The sequence below is a fragment of the Sander lucioperca genome, chromosome 16 (assembly GCF_008315115.2).
Source record: "Sander lucioperca isolate FBNREF2018 chromosome 16, SLUC_FBN_1.2, whole genome shotgun sequence".
Taxonomy (NCBI): domain Eukaryota; kingdom Metazoa; phylum Chordata; class Actinopteri; order Perciformes; family Percidae; genus Sander; species Sander lucioperca.
Window position 1 is genome coordinate 894,823 of NC_050188.1, and position 21,252 is coordinate 916,074.

At 41.1% G+C, this 21,252-nt stretch overlaps 2 protein-coding genes across 7 annotated transcripts in view; one reads left to right on the forward strand and one right to left on the reverse strand.

Moving 5' to 3' along the window:
* Positions 1-1,654: 1,654 nt before the first annotated feature.
* Positions 1,655-3,359, reverse strand: wu:fb55g09. Of its 4 annotated transcripts, none has more exons than XM_031296789.2 (2): positions 2,391-3,359; positions 1,655-2,348 (listed from the first exon to the last, which is right to left on the reverse strand). In XM_031296789.2, exons 1-2 carry the CDS (start codon positions 2,908-2,910, stop codon positions 2,185-2,187), a joined length of 684 nt encoding a protein of 227 aa, XP_031152649.1. In that variant the 5' UTR covers positions 2,911-3,359; the 3' UTR covers positions 1,655-2,184. The 4 variants fall into 4 exon arrangements, with proteins under 4 accessions (XP_031152649.1, XP_031152650.1, XP_035849148.1 ...); XM_031296790.2 differs by having other exon boundaries at positions 1,655-2,339; positions 2,382-3,359; XM_035993255.1 differs by having other exon boundaries at positions 1,655-2,307; positions 2,371-3,359.
* Positions 3,360-6,339: 2,980 nt separating this feature from the next.
* nisch (nischarin) overlaps positions 6,340-21,252 on the forward strand; it is a 38,041-nt gene continuing 23,128 nt past the window's right edge. For all 3 annotated transcript variants that reach the window (XM_031296786.2, XM_035993188.1, XM_035993189.1), the window contains exons 1-12: positions 6,340-6,592; positions 8,086-8,169; positions 9,151-9,333; positions 12,046-12,094; positions 13,561-13,724; positions 13,844-13,939; positions 15,463-15,558; positions 15,648-15,800; positions 16,295-16,363; positions 17,340-17,525; positions 17,907-18,035; positions 19,233-19,346. In XM_031296786.2, coding sequence (XP_031152646.1) covers positions 6,512-6,592; positions 8,086-8,169; positions 9,151-9,333; positions 12,046-12,094; positions 13,561-13,724; positions 13,844-13,939; positions 15,463-15,558; positions 15,648-15,800; positions 16,295-16,363; positions 17,340-17,525; positions 17,907-18,035; positions 19,233-19,346 — 1,404 coding nt within the window. In that variant the 5' untranslated portion in view covers positions 6,340-6,511. The remainder of the gene's footprint in view (positions 6,593-8,085; positions 8,170-9,150; positions 9,334-12,045; positions 12,095-13,560; positions 13,725-13,843; positions 13,940-15,462; positions 15,559-15,647; positions 15,801-16,294; positions 16,364-17,339; positions 17,526-17,906; positions 18,036-19,232; positions 19,347-21,252) is intronic.

A 21,252-nucleotide genomic window follows, 5' to 3' on the forward strand; every position in this document is an offset into this window, starting at 1 on the left:
AATTAATTAATCTCAAAAAAAATTATCCACTGATTTACGGACGTCTCTTTCGCCATATAAGTCTATGGCAAAAATACTTCTTGGGCCAGAGAGCATCACATGACGGACACGGAAGTTGCAATTCCACCATTTGGCCACTATGTCTAATTAGCTTCAAAGCCCGGCACACTTCCTCGGGGCCTGATTTCAACCATTCCAACTGAATAGATAAGCTGATCTACAGGTCAAAGGTCAATCTGAGTAGGTTAGACCTGCTGCTGGCATGACATCACTTCTTACCACATATGTTTGTTCTCACTCTTGTGACACATAGGATTTTATTAGCATAAAGGGCCAGCCACACCAAGAACAATAACGATAGATATATAGTTTAAAAAAAGATATAGACTCTGCAGCGTGCGGAAAACGAATGAGAAGACATGGAAATGCTAGGTGCATGCACTACAGATTCACTGTAATTATTTTTTGAATGCAATTTGTATTCCCTCTAAAACTTTATATTTTAGGAGATTTATAAGGTATTATCTATTTTTCCAAAATCTTTTAAGGACTAGACCCAGACGCCAATAATGATCGGACAACAAGAGGCAGGCGGAGAGCTTCTTTTTCAGGACTGGATGACGAGTTAGGAGAGGTTGCTGCTCATACTGTATGTACTGTATATATATATATATATATATATATATATATATATATATATAATAAATGCTTAAGTAAAAGGATAAGATGGAAGCACGTGGTTGACTTTCATTTCCATGTGGGAGAAATGCTTTTGTACTTAAAATGAAGGCATTACAACATGTCTCTCTATTATACAGTTTACCAGCCAGCCTAAAAACTTGAAGTGTCTGTAGTCGCCCTACATCTATTCCCTGCCTGTTCCTCACACTTTGACCATTATTAGTTTATGACACAGTAACACAAAGAGGCTTATGTTTCCTCCCTGCCCGTCTTAAGTGGGTGTGACCCACGGATGTATAATAATAACGGTGTGACTAGCCCACGTCACGTTATGTAATCCACTTCAACTGCTCGCCATGCAGGAACACAGTGTTTCTCGCTGCATGCTGCTTTAATGGCCTTCTAAAATTTCTGAAACGGAAGTAGAGATTTACATATTAATTAATGTATTTAATGTCTTAGTTGTACTATTTGTATAATGAGTAATACCCACGGTAATTAAGTCTGCATGTCATTCAGACTTTAGCAGTCTAAGTTGATAACATGATTTTGGGTGGCCAGGACCACAATGGAAAGTTATATTAACCTGAAACGGTTAGTGTTTTAATCTTGATATGCTTCAATTTCATCATTGTCTGTGTGTGTTGGTTTGTGGCAGAATAAAATCAAGTCTATGTTATATATTAATGTATCCATAGTACAACCTAAAAAGTGCTTAAATGCTTATTTCTGCACTTATATTTTTAATGCTATATTTCTTTAATATGTTTTTCTCTACTGCTCGTGTCTTTTTTTTGCTGCTGCTCTCACATATTGCCATGTGACCTGTTGTTTTAATGCATGTGAGCGACACTGGCTATTTATTTGTACGTGGTTTCACTGTGCATTATTCACTCTGAGCTAATACATTGACCATGATAACTTTTGTAAAAAAAAAGTCATTCAAACTCATATATCCACAAAGACAATTAGCCCATGTTACATTAATGAGATATTTATTTGTGTTTATTTTTATTCTGTACAATAAAAAGCCTTTTTGTTAATGACAGTCTGCTTCAGCCAATCGTCTGCAGCCTAATCCAGCCAGCTCAATGCCGATTGGCCTTGTGGGCTCACTCCCACCACCCAACCCATCTCCCTTTGTGTGCAGCAACAACAACAGAAAGGCAGCACTTTACAGCACTCGGACACATTTTACATGACCAAACATGAACTGTAAAAAATATCCATCTTAATAATGAGATAATTTCACTCACATGGCATCTTGAAAAAAGATGAACTAAGGCATAACCTGCATGGGTAGCTTATGAAGAAAATTACACTTTAAAAAAATATGTTTTGAAAAGTTTCTTCTGGTGGAAAATAACATATAACATTTTAAGGCTAAATGACTTGATAGGATGGATATTTTATTTTATTTCCCGTGAACATGAAGCAGAACAAACCTGACCCCGTTCAGTCTGAGGTTCGAGGTGCACACTGCTGAGAACAAAAAGTTTGCCTTCAGGGTGTCAGGATGTCACAGAACTCAACAAAGTCCCTCTGCATGAAATTCTGGCTCTGAATCAGGTCATCTTCAGAGGGGAAATATTGCATGCTGTCCTCCTGCAGACGCAGACTGTCCTCTGGCAGACGCAGACTGTCATCCTGCAGACGCAGACTGTCATTCTGCAGACGCAGACTGTCATTCTGCAGACGCGGACTGTCATCGTGCAGTACCAGAATCTGTCCTGGTGGCGCCGTTGAGCCGTGTGGGTTGGGACTGTCCAAAAGGGCTCCTCTTGCATTCTCCAGGACGCCCAGGTATGAGTCCATGTCTGTGAGCTCCACCTCGCTGTCGGAGCAGCTGCCGCTGTCGCTCCCCACTGAGTCGGAGCGCATATGCAGCATCTGGTACTTCTCGTGCATTAGAAACTGGTTGGTGTTCTTGGGGGCCCGCATCCCCCTCGCTCTGTTTCCTTTGACGTTAACGGGCCGGAGGGACATCACCGGCCTCTGGAAGTGTTGTGGCTGAGGGTAATGATGAGGACGATGACGTTGAGGGTGCTGGTGGTGGTGGTGGTGATTGCGCCCTTTTGGCCACCCTCCCCTTCCTGTCCTCCGGCCCTGCAGGCGCCCCCTGCAGCTCTTGGACCAGCCGTGTTTCCTACGAATGGAAGGGTCCCTCTCTGCAGCCTCTTTCCCATCCTGCTGCTGCCAGCTCCTCCTGCACATCATCTCTGAGAGCATTTTTCTTGTCTTTCTTGCAGTCGCCTCCCTTCCTCCCTGCTGCTCTCCTTCACATCCCTGCTCGGTGGCCCACACAACAAAGAGAGGCTGGTGTCTGTTTTTCTGGCTCAGGTCACAAACGACCCCCTCTCTCTCAGTCTACCTTTTCACTATTATTTCGCGTTTTTTCTTGACCTCTGGCTTTGGCTGATGCATCGCCTGCTCTTCCTCCCCCTTGCAGCAGCAGCTTGCCTGCTCGGTTGGCTCACTGTCACGCCCTCTTCTGTCTCTCTAATCTCTATTCTTAACCTCTCTGAAAGTCAAATTAGCTTCTTACAGCTCTGATTAGTGAACTGCAATGAGCTGTTTAAGGGGTTTGAAGCTTACTCTAGTTGACTTAAAAGCTATTTTTTTTTTTCTCAGTTTAAGGCCCGCAAGTGCAGTGTACTTAGCTCTGACCAGCACGGACTGTGGCTCTGCCTTCCTCTCCCAGCCTGGATAAAGAGCTGGAAGGATCCATTCACAGGTTTAACAGAAGGAAGGGGGTGTGTCAGGGTTAGCAGGGTTGTCTACTGCCGATTAATAACATTGTAATATGACAGATGTCTATAAAATATTGCCTTCACCTACGTATGTGTATAACATTTTTATAATCTATATGTCGGCCTGCAGGTGCCTTAAGTTGTGTTATCGTGGTGATAAGAATTAGGATACTCCCTGCCAGCAAGATGGTTCCCTCCGATTCGGTTTTAGCCACTGAAATCTGATCCACAGCTGCTGCTGTTACTGCCCGCCCCTCTGACAACAGGAACAACGTAGAGCACGTACAACCCAGCACAACAACCAGCAGCACTGTGGCACGAGGACAGTGTAAGTTACTGTAATATTAGTAGCAGTGGCTAGTTATTGTGTCATGCACATACAAGTATCACACCCACATGGACTTATAAAACACTGAAACTACTGTTACAGTGGTTAACATGTTCTTAAATACAACATTTATAGCAAACAAAGAACAATTGTCTTCTAAAATCTGCCACAAAAAAGGTTCCCTTCCTAAAACACGACTCAAGTTTATGCTACCAACATGGCTCTATGGCAATTATATTCAGTATGTCTACCACTTTGGTCAAGACTAAAATATGTAAACAAATACTCGATGGTCCCCAGACAATGCACCCTACTGACTTTAATCCCGTATTGTCATCTAGTGCCACCGTGAAGTTAACATTTTTCATTTTAGTGAAAAATCATAACTATTCGATGGATTGCTATGAAATTTGGTTCAGACATTCACGTCCCACTTAGCATGAATTGTATAGCAGCTTTGTGGTCCCTTGACTTTGCATCTTGCGCCATCATCAGGTTAAACTTTTTTATTTGGTGCTTTGGTAGCCAATTCCTGCTAAACTAATGACGTTCTTATATCAGCCTGAGCTGCACTTTGTGTTTAATGCTAATAGGCAGATGTTAGCATGCTAACATGGTAAACTAAGATGGTGAACATGGTGATCATTATGCCTGCTAAACATCAGCATGTTAGCATTGTCATTGTGTGCATGTTAGCATGCTGACCTTAGCATTTAGCTCAAAGTACTGCTGTGTCTGAGTACAGCCTACAGTTAGTCTTATTTATAATAATCCAACCAGAAGTATTAATCTGAAATAAAGGACATTTACTAAAAACAGCCCCTTAATCAATATAAGCAATAAAACATGAACTTTGTCTTCAATGTCACTTAAATGACATAACAAAGAATACCCCCTAGGGAGACCCTCAAACCTGATATTACTGTCTGCTTCCTGCAGCTACTATGAGCACAACTATTTCTGTTGTTACAATTCAGTTCAGTTCTACAGTATGTAGGTCAATGACACAACATATGTAGTATATAGGTTGGCAGGTGCACTAGTGACCCCAAGTGGCTGTGATGTAAATTACACAGAACAGTTTGAAGCAGAAGGAGGGGGTTTAGTAGACCCACATCAAGTTGTTGGGTCTGGGAACTCACCATTGGCAGGGCTCAATCCGAGAGGCGGGATAAACGGTTGTCTTTCAAATTCCCTCTGCACTCATAGCCAACCAGAGCAACGCTAGTTGATAGATTAAACTTTTGGTATCCGGTTGGCAAAACTCCGAACACATCTTCCTTTTTTAAGAATGACTTCAGTGCTTAACTCCAAGTCTTCCAGAGTGGCGGCCAAAGCCGATTCGAAAGACAGCAGCCATCTTCTTTGTTTTCAAGTAGCAGGGAATTCACGCGGAACCGTCGCAACTCTGCCGTTCTTATGTTAAACCCGCCCACCGACTCTATACACGATGTGATTGGCCTGACCAGAATTCGGTTTTTCCAGCTCGCAAGCCAACAGAGAGTTGCTAGACTGACCCTGGCTGCAAATTACATTTTCTGCCGCTAGGGTGCATCTACATTTCTAGGCTAGGGGTTTAGTGTTGTTTCCTGCTATCCAACAAAATGTTGATTAGAAGAAACTAATTTGCTATAATTAAATTCTTACAACTAGTGTTGCTTAAAATGTAAAAAAAAAAAAAAAAAAAAAAAAAAAAAAAAGTTTTAGATTACTGGTGAAATGTTCAGAAAAGTACAATAAACATGACAATATATAAAAGGGTTGAACACTAATTGTAAAAAAAAAAAAGAAAAGTAGACCAAGTAAATAAATCAAACAAAATTATAACATATAAAACTGTAATTACATAAAGCTGTGGATATTACTGACATACTTAACATATCCTTTGATGAGGATATCATCTTAATGTAAGAGTTCATATAGTTACACAAATATACATTAAAGCTTGGTTTTACTATTTCAAACTATTTGTGTTGAAAGAATTTGCAACAGAATATTTCTACTAACTGTGGTATTGCTACTTTTACTTTAATAAAATATCGGGGTGCTTCTTCCACAACTGCCTTGGTTCTTGACTCTCATGTTGGTAAAATATGATCTTTTTTTTTTTTTTTTTTTTTTTTAAAGAGACCTGTCTGCATAGATATAGAACAATATCTATGCCTGTCTGTGTCTCCAATGCTCCCAGTTACTGAAACGGATTTGTACATTTGTTGGCCATTTGGTCAATTAGTCACACCACTCCTCACACATAGATGTATTAAGTTTGTTACCTCAGACTGTATCTATTCTACCACTGCCACCACTGTTACTGAGCTGCTATTAATAAACAAAATCCTAATGCTCACGATAAATATTTGAAAGATGAGACATGTTTCTATTATCGGACAGAGATCGTGGAACGAATGTTTGTCCTTTTACTCTTTGTTTTCAGTTATATTTGACCGTTATTATACGAGTAGTCTACCTTGTCTGACTCACATAATGTTCGTATGTGTTATAAAACATTCAACAAAAAAACATGTTTTCCCTGAAACGAAAACGTTGTGGAAAAAAAAAATCTGTCATAGAAGAACTGTACATAAAGTTGGAGCATTTTGAAAGCAGTCAGCTGCCTTCGTTCGGCATCACAACAAACATGGCGTCAGGAGGCGGCTAACTGGGAAGAAAAGCTGGGGATCCTCCAAAGCCGATTTGATTAAGAGTTGTATTGCTTAATAACAGATAACATTTGCTTCAGCTCGATTTCAAGATGGACTCCGCCCCGTATCCAGAGGAGGTTTCGGAGAGGAAAGTGTGTGTTGTTGGGTCGGAGCTGGTGGAAAACTACACTGTAAGTTACGTCCGGGTACCTCTAGCCTAGCGACAGTTAGCTAAGCTAGCTCGTAGCTACCCTTAGCTTCAGGTCTGTCAAAGTGACAGTGAGTTAATGTTGAAGAAATTGCTCCATCAGTGCAATAAATAAACTGTTCCGGTATTTTTACGTTTTTGGTCAGTCGTTAGGTCTCTATGTTCCTAACACTGGACTAAAAATAACGACAAAACTGACAAGCTACCTGCCGTTATACAATTTTTTGTTTTCCTAGGATTGCGAGGGCATGAACCGCCCTACTCTCCCTCTGATTGGCTAGCATTCGCTGCATACTCTGGTTGATTAGTAGGTTTAGGCAAAAGGAGTTAGGGTTAGGGTAAGAATGTCAGGGTAAGCCAATCAAAGGCAGAGGAGGGCGGGACCGGGACACGCTTTCGCCCTCCTGGGAAAAAATATTCGCCTGCCGTGCTAACTGAGCTGTCGCAGAGTATTCACAAAGGACAGACCTGACAGCACACTGCAGATTTTTATTTCTCATAAAATATGATATTTCATGTCTATGTGTTGTAACGCTAGCACTGTTAAGTGATTGTTCACCCCCATTGATGAATGGTTCACCCATAGACTGCAAAAATAAGGGTTTATCCGTCCCATTATTTATTTTTTGACACATATATTTTAGTAGATATTTTTTTATGTCAAAAACAATAGTAGAGAACAGCAACATTATTGGCAGGCACGATGGTATTTACAATATCGAGATAACAAACTGTAACCTATAGAGAGTTTGGGGAACTCTCTCCCCAAACACATCCGTCACTGCACCAATCTGTCCATGTTCAAATCACAAGTCAAAACCTTACTTTTTTTAGAGTTTTGTGTGTTATAAATAAAAACAGATTATTAATATTGTCTAATTTTCTTTTCTTTCCTTAAATTTAAACACATTTTCATGGAAGCAACTTTCGTCCAGGAAAAGACAAAAACGATTCAGTTAGGTATAATAATTTCTAGGGGATTCAAAATTATGACTTTCATTAATTATGAGAGGAGTCAAGATTTCGACTTTCTAATTGACAGAGTCAAAACAGTTTAGACCTATTTGTTTAAGTATTGTTGAATGGCGCCCAAGATCTGAGATTTTCATTGCCAGCGACTGCTTCTTTGCAATGTTGTGCATATTACAATAAACAACTTTGAATTATGAGGTGAACTTGAAGGTTCACCGCTGACCTTAGGCATTAGCTCAATGTCTGCTTCCTGGAACTGTTCTTGAGTTTTTAGCACATGGAGCTGCATAGAGATGGTTCAACTGTTAATCACATGACCTAAGTATGAAACTTAATTCACCTTAGCAGGTGGTTGCATATAGAAGGAGATGGTTCAAATATGGTATTCGGTCTTTCTCTATTTAATTATTGGAGAATCCATGCAGCTCAGTAAGCAGTTCTTTAATTCAGATTCAGATTTTAATACAGGTTGTAATCACTAAGTGTCCTCCTGTGCTGGTTCAGGTCTATATCATCGAGGTGTTGGATGGAGAGCACAGATGGACTGTGAAGCACCGCTACAGTGATTTCCACGACCTCCACGAGAAGGTAGGTCAGCAGTGATTCATCTCCGTTGTTATAGGCAGGATCACTTTCACCAAAACATATATTTTGTAGTCCGTCCAGGTAAACTAACAGCAGAACAAATGGGTTTTTGTTTTGAATTCAGTCTGGCGCTGTGATGCATGAAGTAGTGTTTTTTACTGAGTGAATGTTCAAAGCAACCTTATGTAATTATAATAATTCTATATAATTATTAGAGATGCACAAAATTGAATTTTAGGGCCAATAACTAACTTGCAATTGGAAAAATGTAAAGAGGACAATGAACACCTTTTCTGATTATATTTTCCGACTGTCAATACAACCTTTGCAAACAATTTGTAGTTACCATAAGAATGGGCTTTTTTACTGACATCCTTCTTTATCTTGCATTTGATAACAAGCGGAAATGCAGCTGGTACGTTAATTTACTCACCTGTGTGGCTTTATACTTATTATACCTATACTCACAATCATAAAGGAACCACACCCCACAGCTGTAGTAAGAAAAAGCTCCACATAATTTGACGCAATGGCCACAGATATATTGTGCATCCCCACTCAGTAATAATCATAATGCATTAAGTCATAGATGCACCACATGCGAGTGCATTATTGCACAACTTTGATCAAAAAATGTTACTGACTCAATGTTGACTGCGATTGATAGCAATCCTCACTGTGCTTACACTTCTTATGTCCAGAAAATAGAGTGAGAACCAACCAGACTAGGTCTGCAATTAATCCGTTTCCATTTTTTAAATAAAAAAATAGTTTATACAATGGTAAAAATGTCCATCACAGTGTTCTAGAGGTTAAGGGCTTCAAATGGCTCTTTTAGTCTGATCAACGGTCCGGATCCCAAAGATACTCAGTTTACAATTGTATAAAACCGAGAAATGCAGCAAATCGGCGAAGCTGCACCTAGGCAGTGTTTGGCATTTTTGCTTAATAACGTAATGTTTTATCCTGTGTGTTTCCCTCCAGCTGACGGCGGAGAAGAAGGTGGACCGACGGCTGCTTCCTCCAAAGAAGATGCTGGGGAAGAACTCAAAGAGTCTGGTGGAGCGGCGGCAGAAAGAGCTGGAGCTCTACCTGCAGACGCTGCTGCTGCAGTTCCCACAGGCCACCCCGACTCCGCTCGCATGCTTCCTGCACTTTCACCTCTATGTGAGTACACCCGAGGCTCCTACAACCTCTGCACATGCACAGTAACCTGTTCAGGTGCCTCAGACTTCTAGTACTACACCTGATAGTGCTCAGCTGGCTGGTACTTCAATCGTATAAAGAGGAAAATCTAAGATGTGGTCGTGTATACGCTCAGATACTGTAACCAGCGGGTATGCTACATGGCCAAATGTATGTGGACTGGTGACCACTGCAGCTATATGTATGTTACAATTGAACATGTGACATTTTAAACTATAGGCATTAATCTACTGCTATAGCCTGGCTCCATGGATCTACTCCCCTTAAGCCACAAGAGTATAAATTAGGTCCAACACTGATGTTGGGTGATCAGGTCTGGCTCACAGTCAGCATTCCAGTTCATCCTAAGTTCTTCCACACCCAGCTGGGGAAACCATTTCTTTATGGAGTTGGCTTTGTGCACGGAGGCTTTGTGATGTTGAAACAGGAAATTGCCTTCCCTAAACTGTTGACACAACAGTACAAAAGTACTAAGTACAATACAGTGTTTCCCACATGTTGAGAATTTACTTTTGGTGGTGGGTGGTGCAGGATGTTATGGCGCGGTGGTGATGGCTGGGTTCAGTAATAAACTAGTCAAACAAGGGTTTATGAACTATTTACTGAAAACTATTTTTTTTATTTTATTTTTATTTAACCTTTATTTAACCAGGTAGGCCGTTGAGAACAGGTTCTCATTTGCAACGAAGACCTGGCCAAGAGAAGCCTAAGCGTGCAAGACAACATACAGTTTCACATACAATAAAATACAAGAAAACAGAATACAATAGGCTACATAAAGTGCAGATTAGGTAGGCATTACAAAACCGGCGCGAAGGGATTTGTAAGTCGGACGATATGCGAAAGTGATAAGGTAATAATATACAGTAAGTGCAAGTTGTGGTCAGTGATAACACAGTAAGTATGAATAGACAGTCTATATAAAATGCTAAATGTAGAGTCAATATACAGTTAGTGCAAAAAGTGGTCTAGGTGCTAATGTAGATCAGGAATTACACAATATGCATGAATAGACAGACTGTATAAATGTTGAAAGAGTCAATGTAAATATGAATTGACATACTATATAAAAATGCTGAAATGTGGTAAAGAGTCGATGTACAGTTAGTGCAGAAATTGTGGTCTAGATGGAGATGTAGATCAGTATGATAATGACGACAACATTAACAGGTAATTTAGAAAGAAAGAACCATTTACATGTTAAACAAATCAAACTAAAAGATGATACAGATGAAGTGTAGCCACGATGTGCTTTGTCAATTAAATCTGGTTGGTTTGTCATAAATGTTATGGTCCAGCAGATAAAATACTGATTACCCGGAGACCAAATGTTATATGTATTAACAACCTTAATACTATACTATGATCCATACATAAAGTTACATGTTATTATAAATCTCAACACTGTCTCCTAACTCCCGTTAAATCATATAAGACTAACTAAAATTACTAGTTAATTCTTAAGGATGCCAACCATTCACTGGTTGCTGCTTGTCCAATGTAAGGATTTGCGGCTTTTCTCTGTTTTTATATATAATTGTAAACTAATATGTTTGGGTTGTGGACTGTTGGTCTGAGAAAAAGAGCCACATGAAGCTGTGAACTCTGGAGAATTGTGATTATTGTTTCACTGTTTTCAGACATTTTTTTTTTTTTTATAAATGACAGATTAACTCAACATTTGTATCTAGTTAATTGTCTTGTCCCAGGTTGAGAAGCGCTGCTTCAGGCCGGGGTTAGCAGTAGTTTAAAGGAACACGCCGACTTATTGGGACTTTAGCTTATTCACCGTATTCCCCAGAGTTAGATAAGTCCATACATACCCTTCTCATCTCTGTGCGTGTCATAACTGTCTGACGCACCCACAGCTAGCCTCGCTTAGCACAGATCCTGGAGGTAACCGGCTCCATCTAGCCTACTGCTCCTAATAAGTGACAAAATAACGCCAACATTTTCCTATTTACATGTGGTGATTTGTATAGTCACAGCATGTACAAATAACAAGGTCACACTGTGCTAACCAGGCTAGCGGTGGGTGCGTCGGACAGTTATGACACACACAGAGATGAGAAGGGTATGTATGGACTTATCTAACTCTGGGGGATATGGTGAATAAGCTCAAGTCCCAATAAGTCGGCGTGTTCCTTTAAGGCTTTGTGATGTCCGTGACTGTGATCATATGATGATCCATACAACAGCCGACCAGTGTTGTGTGCAGATTAAACAGCTGATAAAAAAAAAACACCCTCTCATGTGACATGAGATGATCAACACGCAACTGTTACAGACAAGTTAGAAAACACTTATATTGTTGTTTCTTTAATCCGCTGAATTACAGCTGCAGGTGTTGCTCCGGGCCCTGTTCTTCAAATACTGTTGAACTAATTCCAGGCTAGCATGATGTTATAAAGCTAAAATGATCCTGATAATTCTTAACCAGTCACAGTTAGAGGTTTGATTTGTTAATCTCGGATGTTGCGCTGACAAAACAGTTTGGTAAAAAACCTTTTTAAAGAAAGGCAACATTGAACATCAGTTAAGTTGAAACTATGACCAGCTGTCTGCTGAGCAGTGAAGAGATACGATTATTTAACTCCACAGTATACAAGCTTAACTGTTTAACTGTATTTTGAAGTGAATCCAGTTTTTTCATAAACTCTTTGTCTCTTTCAGGAGATCAACGGCATCACAGCAGCTCTGGCTGAGGAGTTGTTCCATAAAGGTTAGCTTCCTTTCTGATCTTTGACCTCTCTCCTCTCATTTAGAGTTGCTACCACTGTATTAACAGTTAATGAAACTCCTTTAGTGGAGTGGTGTGCTTCCACTCTGTGTTGGCTTTCTCCCTCTAGTTATAACTTATATCTGTTATAAAACACCATTTAAGAGATAAAGTGCAGTACTCCAGAATGCTCTGACACTCAGAATCTTTTGTACTTTATTAATCAGAGACGATACAAATTCATTGACATACTAAGGATGTAAAAGAGGCAGATTTTAGTCAAATTGAATCCACAATCATAAAACCGGAGTTGACTCTTTGATTGCACAGTTTCTCCATGTTAGACACTTTTTCATTTTTTTATTCTTTTTTTTTTTTTTCCCAATAATATTTTATGAATTTTTACATTAACAAGCAAAAATCCAGACAGCTGAGATCTTACCAAATTATAACAGAGAAACAATGTACATTTCACATGTTACATCAACGCACATCGGGATCACTTCACACACGTATATCATTTGCATTAGAGACATGTCATTAGAAGAAGCCAAACAATTAATTTTTTTGGGGGCATTTCAGCCTTTAATGGAAAGAACAGATAGACATGAAAGGGGAGAGAGAGGGGGATGACATGCAGGAAATCGTCTCAGGTCGGACTCGAACCCTGGACCTTCTGCGTCGAGGTATACACCTCTATATATGTGCGCCTGCTCTACCAACTGAGCTAACCCGGCTACAGAAGCCAAACAATCTTTGACTTGTTTGTGAAGGCAAGATGCCCTTTCTGCAATAGATCAACGATATCACTAGGAAGGTAATCGAGAAGGGGTTGCCATATATTATAAAAAAACGTTGTTATCCTTTGAAATAGCGCTAAGATGTTCCATAGGAAAAACCTTAAATGTTTCTCTGTACCATTGTATAACTGAGAGGGGCTTCTCCTGAATCCACTGGAACAGAATACATCGCTTTGCTAAAATTTTTGTTTTTTGGTTGCATAGAACCCTAAAATACTTAAATACCAGTTTTTAGGGATCGACCGATATGGATTTTTTTAGTGCCGATACCGTTTTTTTTTTTTTTTTTTTTCAGGTCATCACAAAATGTCCTTTGTCAACACATTTTAATCATTGCCGGGAAAAAACTATCGGCGAACGCAGCAGCCGCGTATCGGCTGATGCCGATACACGTAAAAATACAAATATCGGCCCGCTATATCGGCCAGCCGTTAAAATTGGTCTATCACTACCAGTTTTAATAGTTTATGATCTGTTGCAGCTGAATCGTGCGACTCTCAGCTGCTGCATCAATCCAGTTTCCTCAAAAGAATTGTTAAAGTTTCATCTCTCCTTTGCCAACTACAGTTGATGTTATACAACCAAATATAACTTGATGAAACTGATAAAATCTTGTACTGTACAGTGCGCAGTATCAGACCAACCACCGGATGTCTGTGTGTGTTGTAGGTGAACAGTTGCTGCAGGCCGGCGAGGTGTTTTCTCTGCAGCCTTTGCAGCTCTACTCCGTCTCCCAGCAGCTACGTCTGGCCAAACCAACCTGCTGTAACGGAGACGCCAAGACCGACCTGGGACACATCCTCGACTTCACCTGCAGGCTGCGATACCTGAAGGTCCCTCACCACCTTTATTTAATTCAAATCCCCATCGTACAGTTTAATGTTGGGTCCTGACTTCCCTTTCAGGAGCTGATGTGGTGAATGTTCTCACTGGTTCTGTCTCTGTTGGTCAGATGTCTGGTACCAGAGGCCCAGTAGGGACTAGCAACATCCAGGAGAGCAGTCTCCCCTTCGACCTGTCCGTTTTCAAATCACTGCTGCAGATAGAGGTAACTGTCTGTGTGTGTCCCTGTCCGTCTCTCCTGGAAATACTCTTCTCTGTACACATGAATCAACGGTGTAAACCCATTTACACCAAACTATGGTCCCAGGTTACTGCCTGGTCACACCAGTTAGTAGCACATTTCATTAGACACTGCAGGGTTAAATAAAATTGGATGGTGCATTACAGCTAATATGATCATTGACTCCATTTTGGACTATCCAGCCCTTTGTTCCCTCAAAGGTCAGTGCTGACAAGACGGTTTGTGGTTGGTACACAGTGCAAATCAGTGTGTCAAAGTTCACCAATGCTTAACACAAGAATGCTCTGTGTGGATTAGGGGTGGGACCAAATATCGATACGGCAATATATTGGTCTTTGTGCGATACGTGAATCGATACGCTGGCGCCAAATATTGATATTTCAATTAATAAAATAAGGCGGTCTGAATAGATTTCTCCATGGCCCCTCAAACTTGAACATAAAGTTAATTGTTCTGTTTCCTAACAGTTTGGACTTGCAGTGAATAAAAAGAGATAAACCTGCACTTAACCGTTTCACAGGCATTTATAGTTTCCCTGTGATTTCCACCCCTAGCGTGGATCTACTTTGCCTCCACAATTTAAAAATAAATAGATTTATGTCTGACATTTTACTGTCATAAATGCTGGTGTGAGCAGGCACTTAAGCAACGTTCACACAGACCAAGGTTTGCAGCTGTTTCACATCGCTGGTGTTGCTAAAAGCAGGGGGGGGGGGGCAGGAAATAGCATGGGTAGAGTTGTAAACATAAATTGCCGGAGCTAGCAGGCTACCAACCTAAAGGTCAATTGCTGTTGCAGTGTTGCATGTCACTCCCCTCTCAAACACTAACAGAGAAGAGACACATTCATTTCATCATGATAACACAACTGCTGCCAGCTAAGGTGCTAGCTGCAATGAAATGAAATGTATCTGAGGTATTGTATCGAAGTAAGATGAGACAAGCCTTTATTGTCTCCTTAAGAGAAATTTGTCTTGTGCGGTCGAGAAAAAACAAAAATGGTGACACATCGCACATAAACACACAATTGTCTAATACAAATGCAATCAGCTACAGTTAACATTCAATAAACCTCACACAAGATCCCTCTACCCACCACACACACACACACACATTCACTATATTACAAAATATTGCAACAATGCCCTACCAGATATTGCACATTCTTTGCTAACCATAAGATTGAGTACTGCAAAGATTATACTAAAACTCAGCACATTCAAGCCCCCCCTCCCCTCCCCTCTCCACACACACACACACACACACACACACACACACACACACACACACACACAAGAATTTATACCTGTTCAGCTTGCAGTTTGGTAACCTCTACAATTAATTATGTAATCATGTCATGTTCTCGTGAGTATGTTCCTATAACAGTACTGATGGGAACAAACTGACGAACTTTTCAGAAATTCATTTAAAACCTGCCAAAATATGGATAATAACTTCTGTCCCTCTCTCTCTCTCTCTGTCCTCAGATCAGTGAGTGCAGCTCTCAGCAGATTGGAGGTCTGTCGTTTCTGAGGTCCAGTCTGGAAACTCTAAGTATCCACCACTCCACAGAAACTATGATGGTGCGGTTTAGATTAGATCCTTCTCTGTTGTGTTTAGCCAGTCTTGCATGTTGTGTACTGATGTGTGTGTTATTTCTGGCATCCTCCAGTCAATCCTTGTCCCAGAGGCGAGCGAGTTCTCACAGTGGGAGGCCGAGGGGGCCGAGTCTGGCTGTCCCGTAACTGCCGTCATCCCCTTGTGGAGAAACCTGACCACACTGGACATGAGCCACAACGGCATCAGCACCATCGACAGCTCAGTGGTGAGACAGGCCCACCAAACCTAAACAAAGTGTGAACCTCACTCTGTAAAATGGTTTAAAGTCCTCCCCCACTCAAACATGTTTTTATGTTTATGTCCCCTAAAATGTCTGATCTTGACTTTGTTGACTTGTATCTGTGCAAAGTTTGTCTGTAGAGAATGTCTGTGCACTTCCCTGAACTCTGAGATTCAAACGTATCCTGAGCAAGCTTGATTAGGCACGTCACTAATGCGTAAACCAACTGCTGTCTAATATGCGAAAGCTGAAAAAAATGGAAAAGCTGTTTAAAAATAATGGTTACGTAATGATGCTAAAGTCCATCATATTTGTAAAACTTACTGAATATATATTTGGAAAATGTTATGAACCAAGTCAGCTAAAACTCTGTAAGAGTATACAGTAATGAATTTGTTATCTTCTGTAAAATGCAAAGCAGTTGTGTCAGGTCGTCAATTTTTGTTGTTGTTTAATATCTGAGTATTTCTCTTTTGTAGAAACTGATCCCGAAGGTGGAGTTTCTGGATCTGAGCCACAACCAGCTGTCCACAGTGGAAAACCTCCAGGTATGTGACAGCGTAATGAAGACCATGAACACACATTAAACTGCTGAGTTTAATGTGAAACTAACTAGTTGCAACATAGTTAGTGCTGACTTCACACTCATACCTAGGATCAAACTGATAGAGATATGGATGGATGGACGGACGGACGGACGGACGGACATCCGTCCGTCCGTCCGTCCGCATGCATAATCAGCCAAAGTCCGCATATTTATGCAGGGGCCGCATTTTTTTCAAATACGCTGCACTTCCGCGCAAAATATGCGGGGTTTGCATGATTTCATAATCCCTGCATTTTTGTTGCAAAAAAGTCACATATATCTTAGCAGAAAGTTGAAAAATGTTGTGTTTACTCCACACAAGAGAAGCCATTTTCCCCTGTTGCCATGGGAACGTTACGAAGTGACGTAATTACGCGACATGAACATCATCGAAAAGCTGCAAACCTTGCGATGAAGCCATGATGAAACCACAGTTTTTGCAAGTTCCCACAATTTCATCGCATAAAATTGCATAAATATCCCGCATATTCCATCGCATTTTTTAAGAAAACGTGCCGCATAATCAAGGATTTTTGCCCACAACAATCACAAAAAAACTCCGCATTTTTCTGGAAGGACTGGAAATACTAGGATACAGTATACATGAAATAATAGGACACAATATACATACATACAATATACCCTTACAACACGTGAGGTAATTGGTATGCATCACTCCTGGGGTTTGCTACCCAGGTCGTATCTGAATTGTCATGACCAGGGATCAACCCGTGTTGACGGGCTTGGTTCGATTTGACAAAAGAAGGGTTGAACAGGAGTCAGATAGTTCTGGACCGACCCAGGTCATTGGTGTGAAAGAGGCATTACCCTCCGCCGCTGCAACAGACAGCTGGTCCTAACAGCTGCAGTTAGACAGCCCTACAGATGTGTAGTTTGATATTAACAGTAGGACTGAGGTCACTGTCCTGTGTTTGCAGCACCTGTACAATCTGGTCCACGTGGATCTGTCCTATAACAGTCTGCGGGTCCTGGAAGCTGCTCACACCCGTCTGGGCAACATCAAAACCCTGAGCCTGGCTGGCAACCAGCTGGAACAACTGACCGGCCTCACCAAGCTCTACTCTCTGGTCAACCTGGACCTCAGCCACAACCAGCTGGCCCAGGTAATCCCAGTGTGGACGTCCTGATGCTCCAGTGGTCAAAGTGACATGACCCCATACAGGAAATCTTTCTTTTTATACTTAATTGTAAGAGTATAAAAGATAAATGTCCTGGATAGTTTTTTTGCATTAAAAGAAATGAAAATGATCACTCACAAAAGGTATTAAATATGCTATTCCCAAGGAAATGCGTGAATACTTAAATTATTGGAACGACCAACAAGTGGATCAAGTGTCCCTCATCTTATTCTTTTCTCATTTACCGCCAACTCTACAACACACTGTGTGGAAAAACGGCCAACCATAGCTCATGGGAAAATTTAACGAGGGAGTCAGTGGAGATTGACTTGGTTTTTTTTGTGGGGCTTGTGTGTTTGTTCTCAGTTGGAGGAGATCAAGAACATCGGCCTTCTGCCCTGTCTGGAGAAACTCAACCTGTCCAGTAACCCCATGTGCATCATCCCAGACTACAGAACCAAAGTCCTGGCCCAGTTTGGAGACCGTGCAGCAGAGGTACACCACCAAAACCACTACACTGTTAAAGGGGAACTATGCAGTTTTTTTTAGCTTAATTTACCTTAACTGAAAAGCTTCGGAGTCATTGGAATGGTTATATGACTTTTTTTCGGGTTAAATGGTGGTCGCCTCACTTCCCCCTAGCGCCTGTGAGCAGAAAAACCACCCTTGCAACTTTCGGCCGACAGGCCAACGGCCTCAGCATCAGGAAGTATCACGTGATATCAGGTCTCGCGATTTAACGAATTGCTTCACGGCACTGCACACATACAGGAACCGGCTAGCTATAAGAACAAGGTAGTGATGGAGTTTTTCACACTATCATCATGGCTGAGCCGGCAAAAAAGAAGCAGAAAGCTAGGAAAGCATTGTCGGAGGAACAGAGAAAGAGGAGACAGCAGACTGACCGAGCGAGTTTTTACAGTGTTGCCAAATATCTATTCCGAAGCTGTAGGGGGAGCTCTATAGAGAAACCTGCGAGCAAAAAGCGAAGAAATTGCCAAAACTGCATAGCGCCCCTTTAATACTGTACTACTACTACTATCACTTTGACAGCAGACAACAGCACCAAAAGGTTTTTTCTAGCTGTACTGTTACTGTTGCTTTAGTCTATATCCACGACGTTCCACTTCTGGGATTGCTCCGTTGCCGCCGGAAATTCCGCCAGATGTCACTCTTTTCAGCCGGATGTCCGTTACCTTCCGTTTGGTTTGTGTTGTAATTCTAAACTCCGGTGGATTTATGAGGACTATGGTTAACTGCTCCTCAGATCTCTGCAGGGTAAATTCAGACAGCTAGCTAGACTATCTGTCCAATCTGAGTTTTCTGTTGCACGACTAAAACAACTTTTGAACGTACACGTTCCACCAAAACAAGTTCCTTCCCGAGGCTATTTAGCAGCTGCACGTTTTACTCCCATCCCAGAATGCTGTGTGGACTCGCTAGACCCTCCTTCGCAGCGCTGTAGAGGAGGGTCTGTCAAAGCGAGACTACTGTTGCTTGTACTGCTAATATTACCACTGCGCAGGTAAACAACCCTCACCACCACACTGCTAGAATCTGCTCATAGTTCTACTGGTAGTACTACTCGTGTATTAATATTACTGCTGCCACTGTTTATGCTACTTCAGCTATTGCTATTAATATTATTGAGTCTACTTTAAAAAAAAAACTGTCTTCTCGCTGCGTCTTTAGGTTTGTCTGGACGGTACCTTGACGACCGAGAAGGAGCTGGACACAGTGGAAGTGTTGAAAGCCATTCAGAAAGCCAAAGAAGTCAAAGACAAGATGAGCAGTGGCGACAAGAAGGTACGTTCTGTTGTACCGAATCATCCAGCAGGAGGCAGTATCAAACCAGCTTGTATGGTAAAATTGTCAGTATTTATGTCAGTTATATTGACATACAGTTTGCACTTAAAAGATGAATAAATAGTTTAGAAATGTTGGATTAGGTCAGAATTTAGAAAATGAATGTTTCATGTAAATAAGTCATTTTTGAACTCTTTTAGGACTGTGCAATAGCAGAGCTTTAAAGCTATAGTGCGTAGCGTCCGTTTGATTCAAGCCATCGCCAAATAAGTTGATACAAAGCTAATTAAGACTAACAGCTCCATAAAACTCTCTCTGTATTTCTCAGTATGGCTGTGTTTACAAAAGGGTGTAGTCCGGCAACATTCGCGCGAAGAAGCTCGAGTGATGTGTTTTATGTCACTGCTGAGAAAGAACAACAGCAGCATTCAGCTTTGGAGACAAAGAGGACATAACAATTACAAGATAATTACCTCTTCTGAAGAGTCCATCATGTTTTTTTAATCCTCTGTGTTAACAACTGTGTAGTCTATATCTACGACGTTCCACATCCGGGATTGCTCCGGTGCTGCTGGAAATTTCGCCGGATGTCCCTCTTTTTAGGCTCGATGTCCATCACCGCTTCCTCTGTGTTGGCATTCTAAACTCCGGTGGATTTATGAGGACTATGGTTAACTGCTCCTCAGATCTCTGCAGGGTAAATCCAGACAGCTAGCTAGACTATCTGTCCAATCTGAGTTTTCTGTTGCATGACTAAAGCAACTTTTGAACGTACACGTTCCACCAAAACAAGTTCCTTCCCGAGACAATTTTGCAGAGGCACCGTTGCTCTGTCTGGTGCATAACTCCGCCCAAGACGATTGTGATTGGTTTAAAGAAATGCCAATAAACCAGAGCAGTTTTTTCTCCTATCCTGTAATGCTGTGTGGACTAGCCAGACCCTCCTCTGCAGCGCTTTGGAGATAGGTCTGGCAATGCGAGACTAGCTACTGCATGGAGGAGGGGTGGGGGTGGTGCACAGTCACCGAAGGCTTGTGTCATGTGGATGCTCCGACAGTGTTGTTGTCATTACTTAGAATTCCACACGGGGGAGACAGAAACTACGCACTATAGCTTTAAACTAGACTGTTACTTTTCTCAACAGCACTGAATATCATATTTCAACATTATCGAGGAAATAATCCTATGTTGTGCACTGATTTGACTCCTGAGACTTTGACCTTTTGAACTCCTCAACTCCAAACACTGTTGAATGTTACATCTTTGTCAGTCGTACTCTGTAGTCCTAGTTTCCAAATGAATTAACACAGAAACCTTCTGCAGTGGTTGTATAATTCTAACCTGATTATAGACCAAGCAGAGATCACCACAGTTAGATGTGATTAATAATGAAGGTAATAACTAATAAATCTCTGAATCCTGAAGAGCGTGCACCTCAGCAGCAGAGGTAAGATATAATACAAAAACAGCCAATAAAGCTGAGCATGTAAGCATGATTATGTGTGTGAGGTGCAAAAATGCACCAAAATAAACAGATCTGTGAAGTTTGTGAGCTTAACAGTGTCTGCAGAGTTTGCAGTTGTGCATTTTCTGTTAATGTGTAGAACATACCTATTTTGTTTTTAAACTTTTTTGCTATGAGAACATCAGAATATATTTTTGGCAAACTGTTTCCTCCTGCAGAAGTTCAAGACCAAAAAAACAAACAAGAAAACTTCCTGTTTGGGAGTCCCAACATTCAGAAAAAAGACCATGTAAGTTTAGTTTAAAGATTGGCTGGGTTGTTTTTCCATTAGTGGAAACAGCAGTCAACCTGATGTATTTGAACATATCAGAGATGTGGGTAGCCATTCAGAGCTCTGGAACCAGGCTACAAAGACAAATCAAAATGTGGTCAAATTTCTTT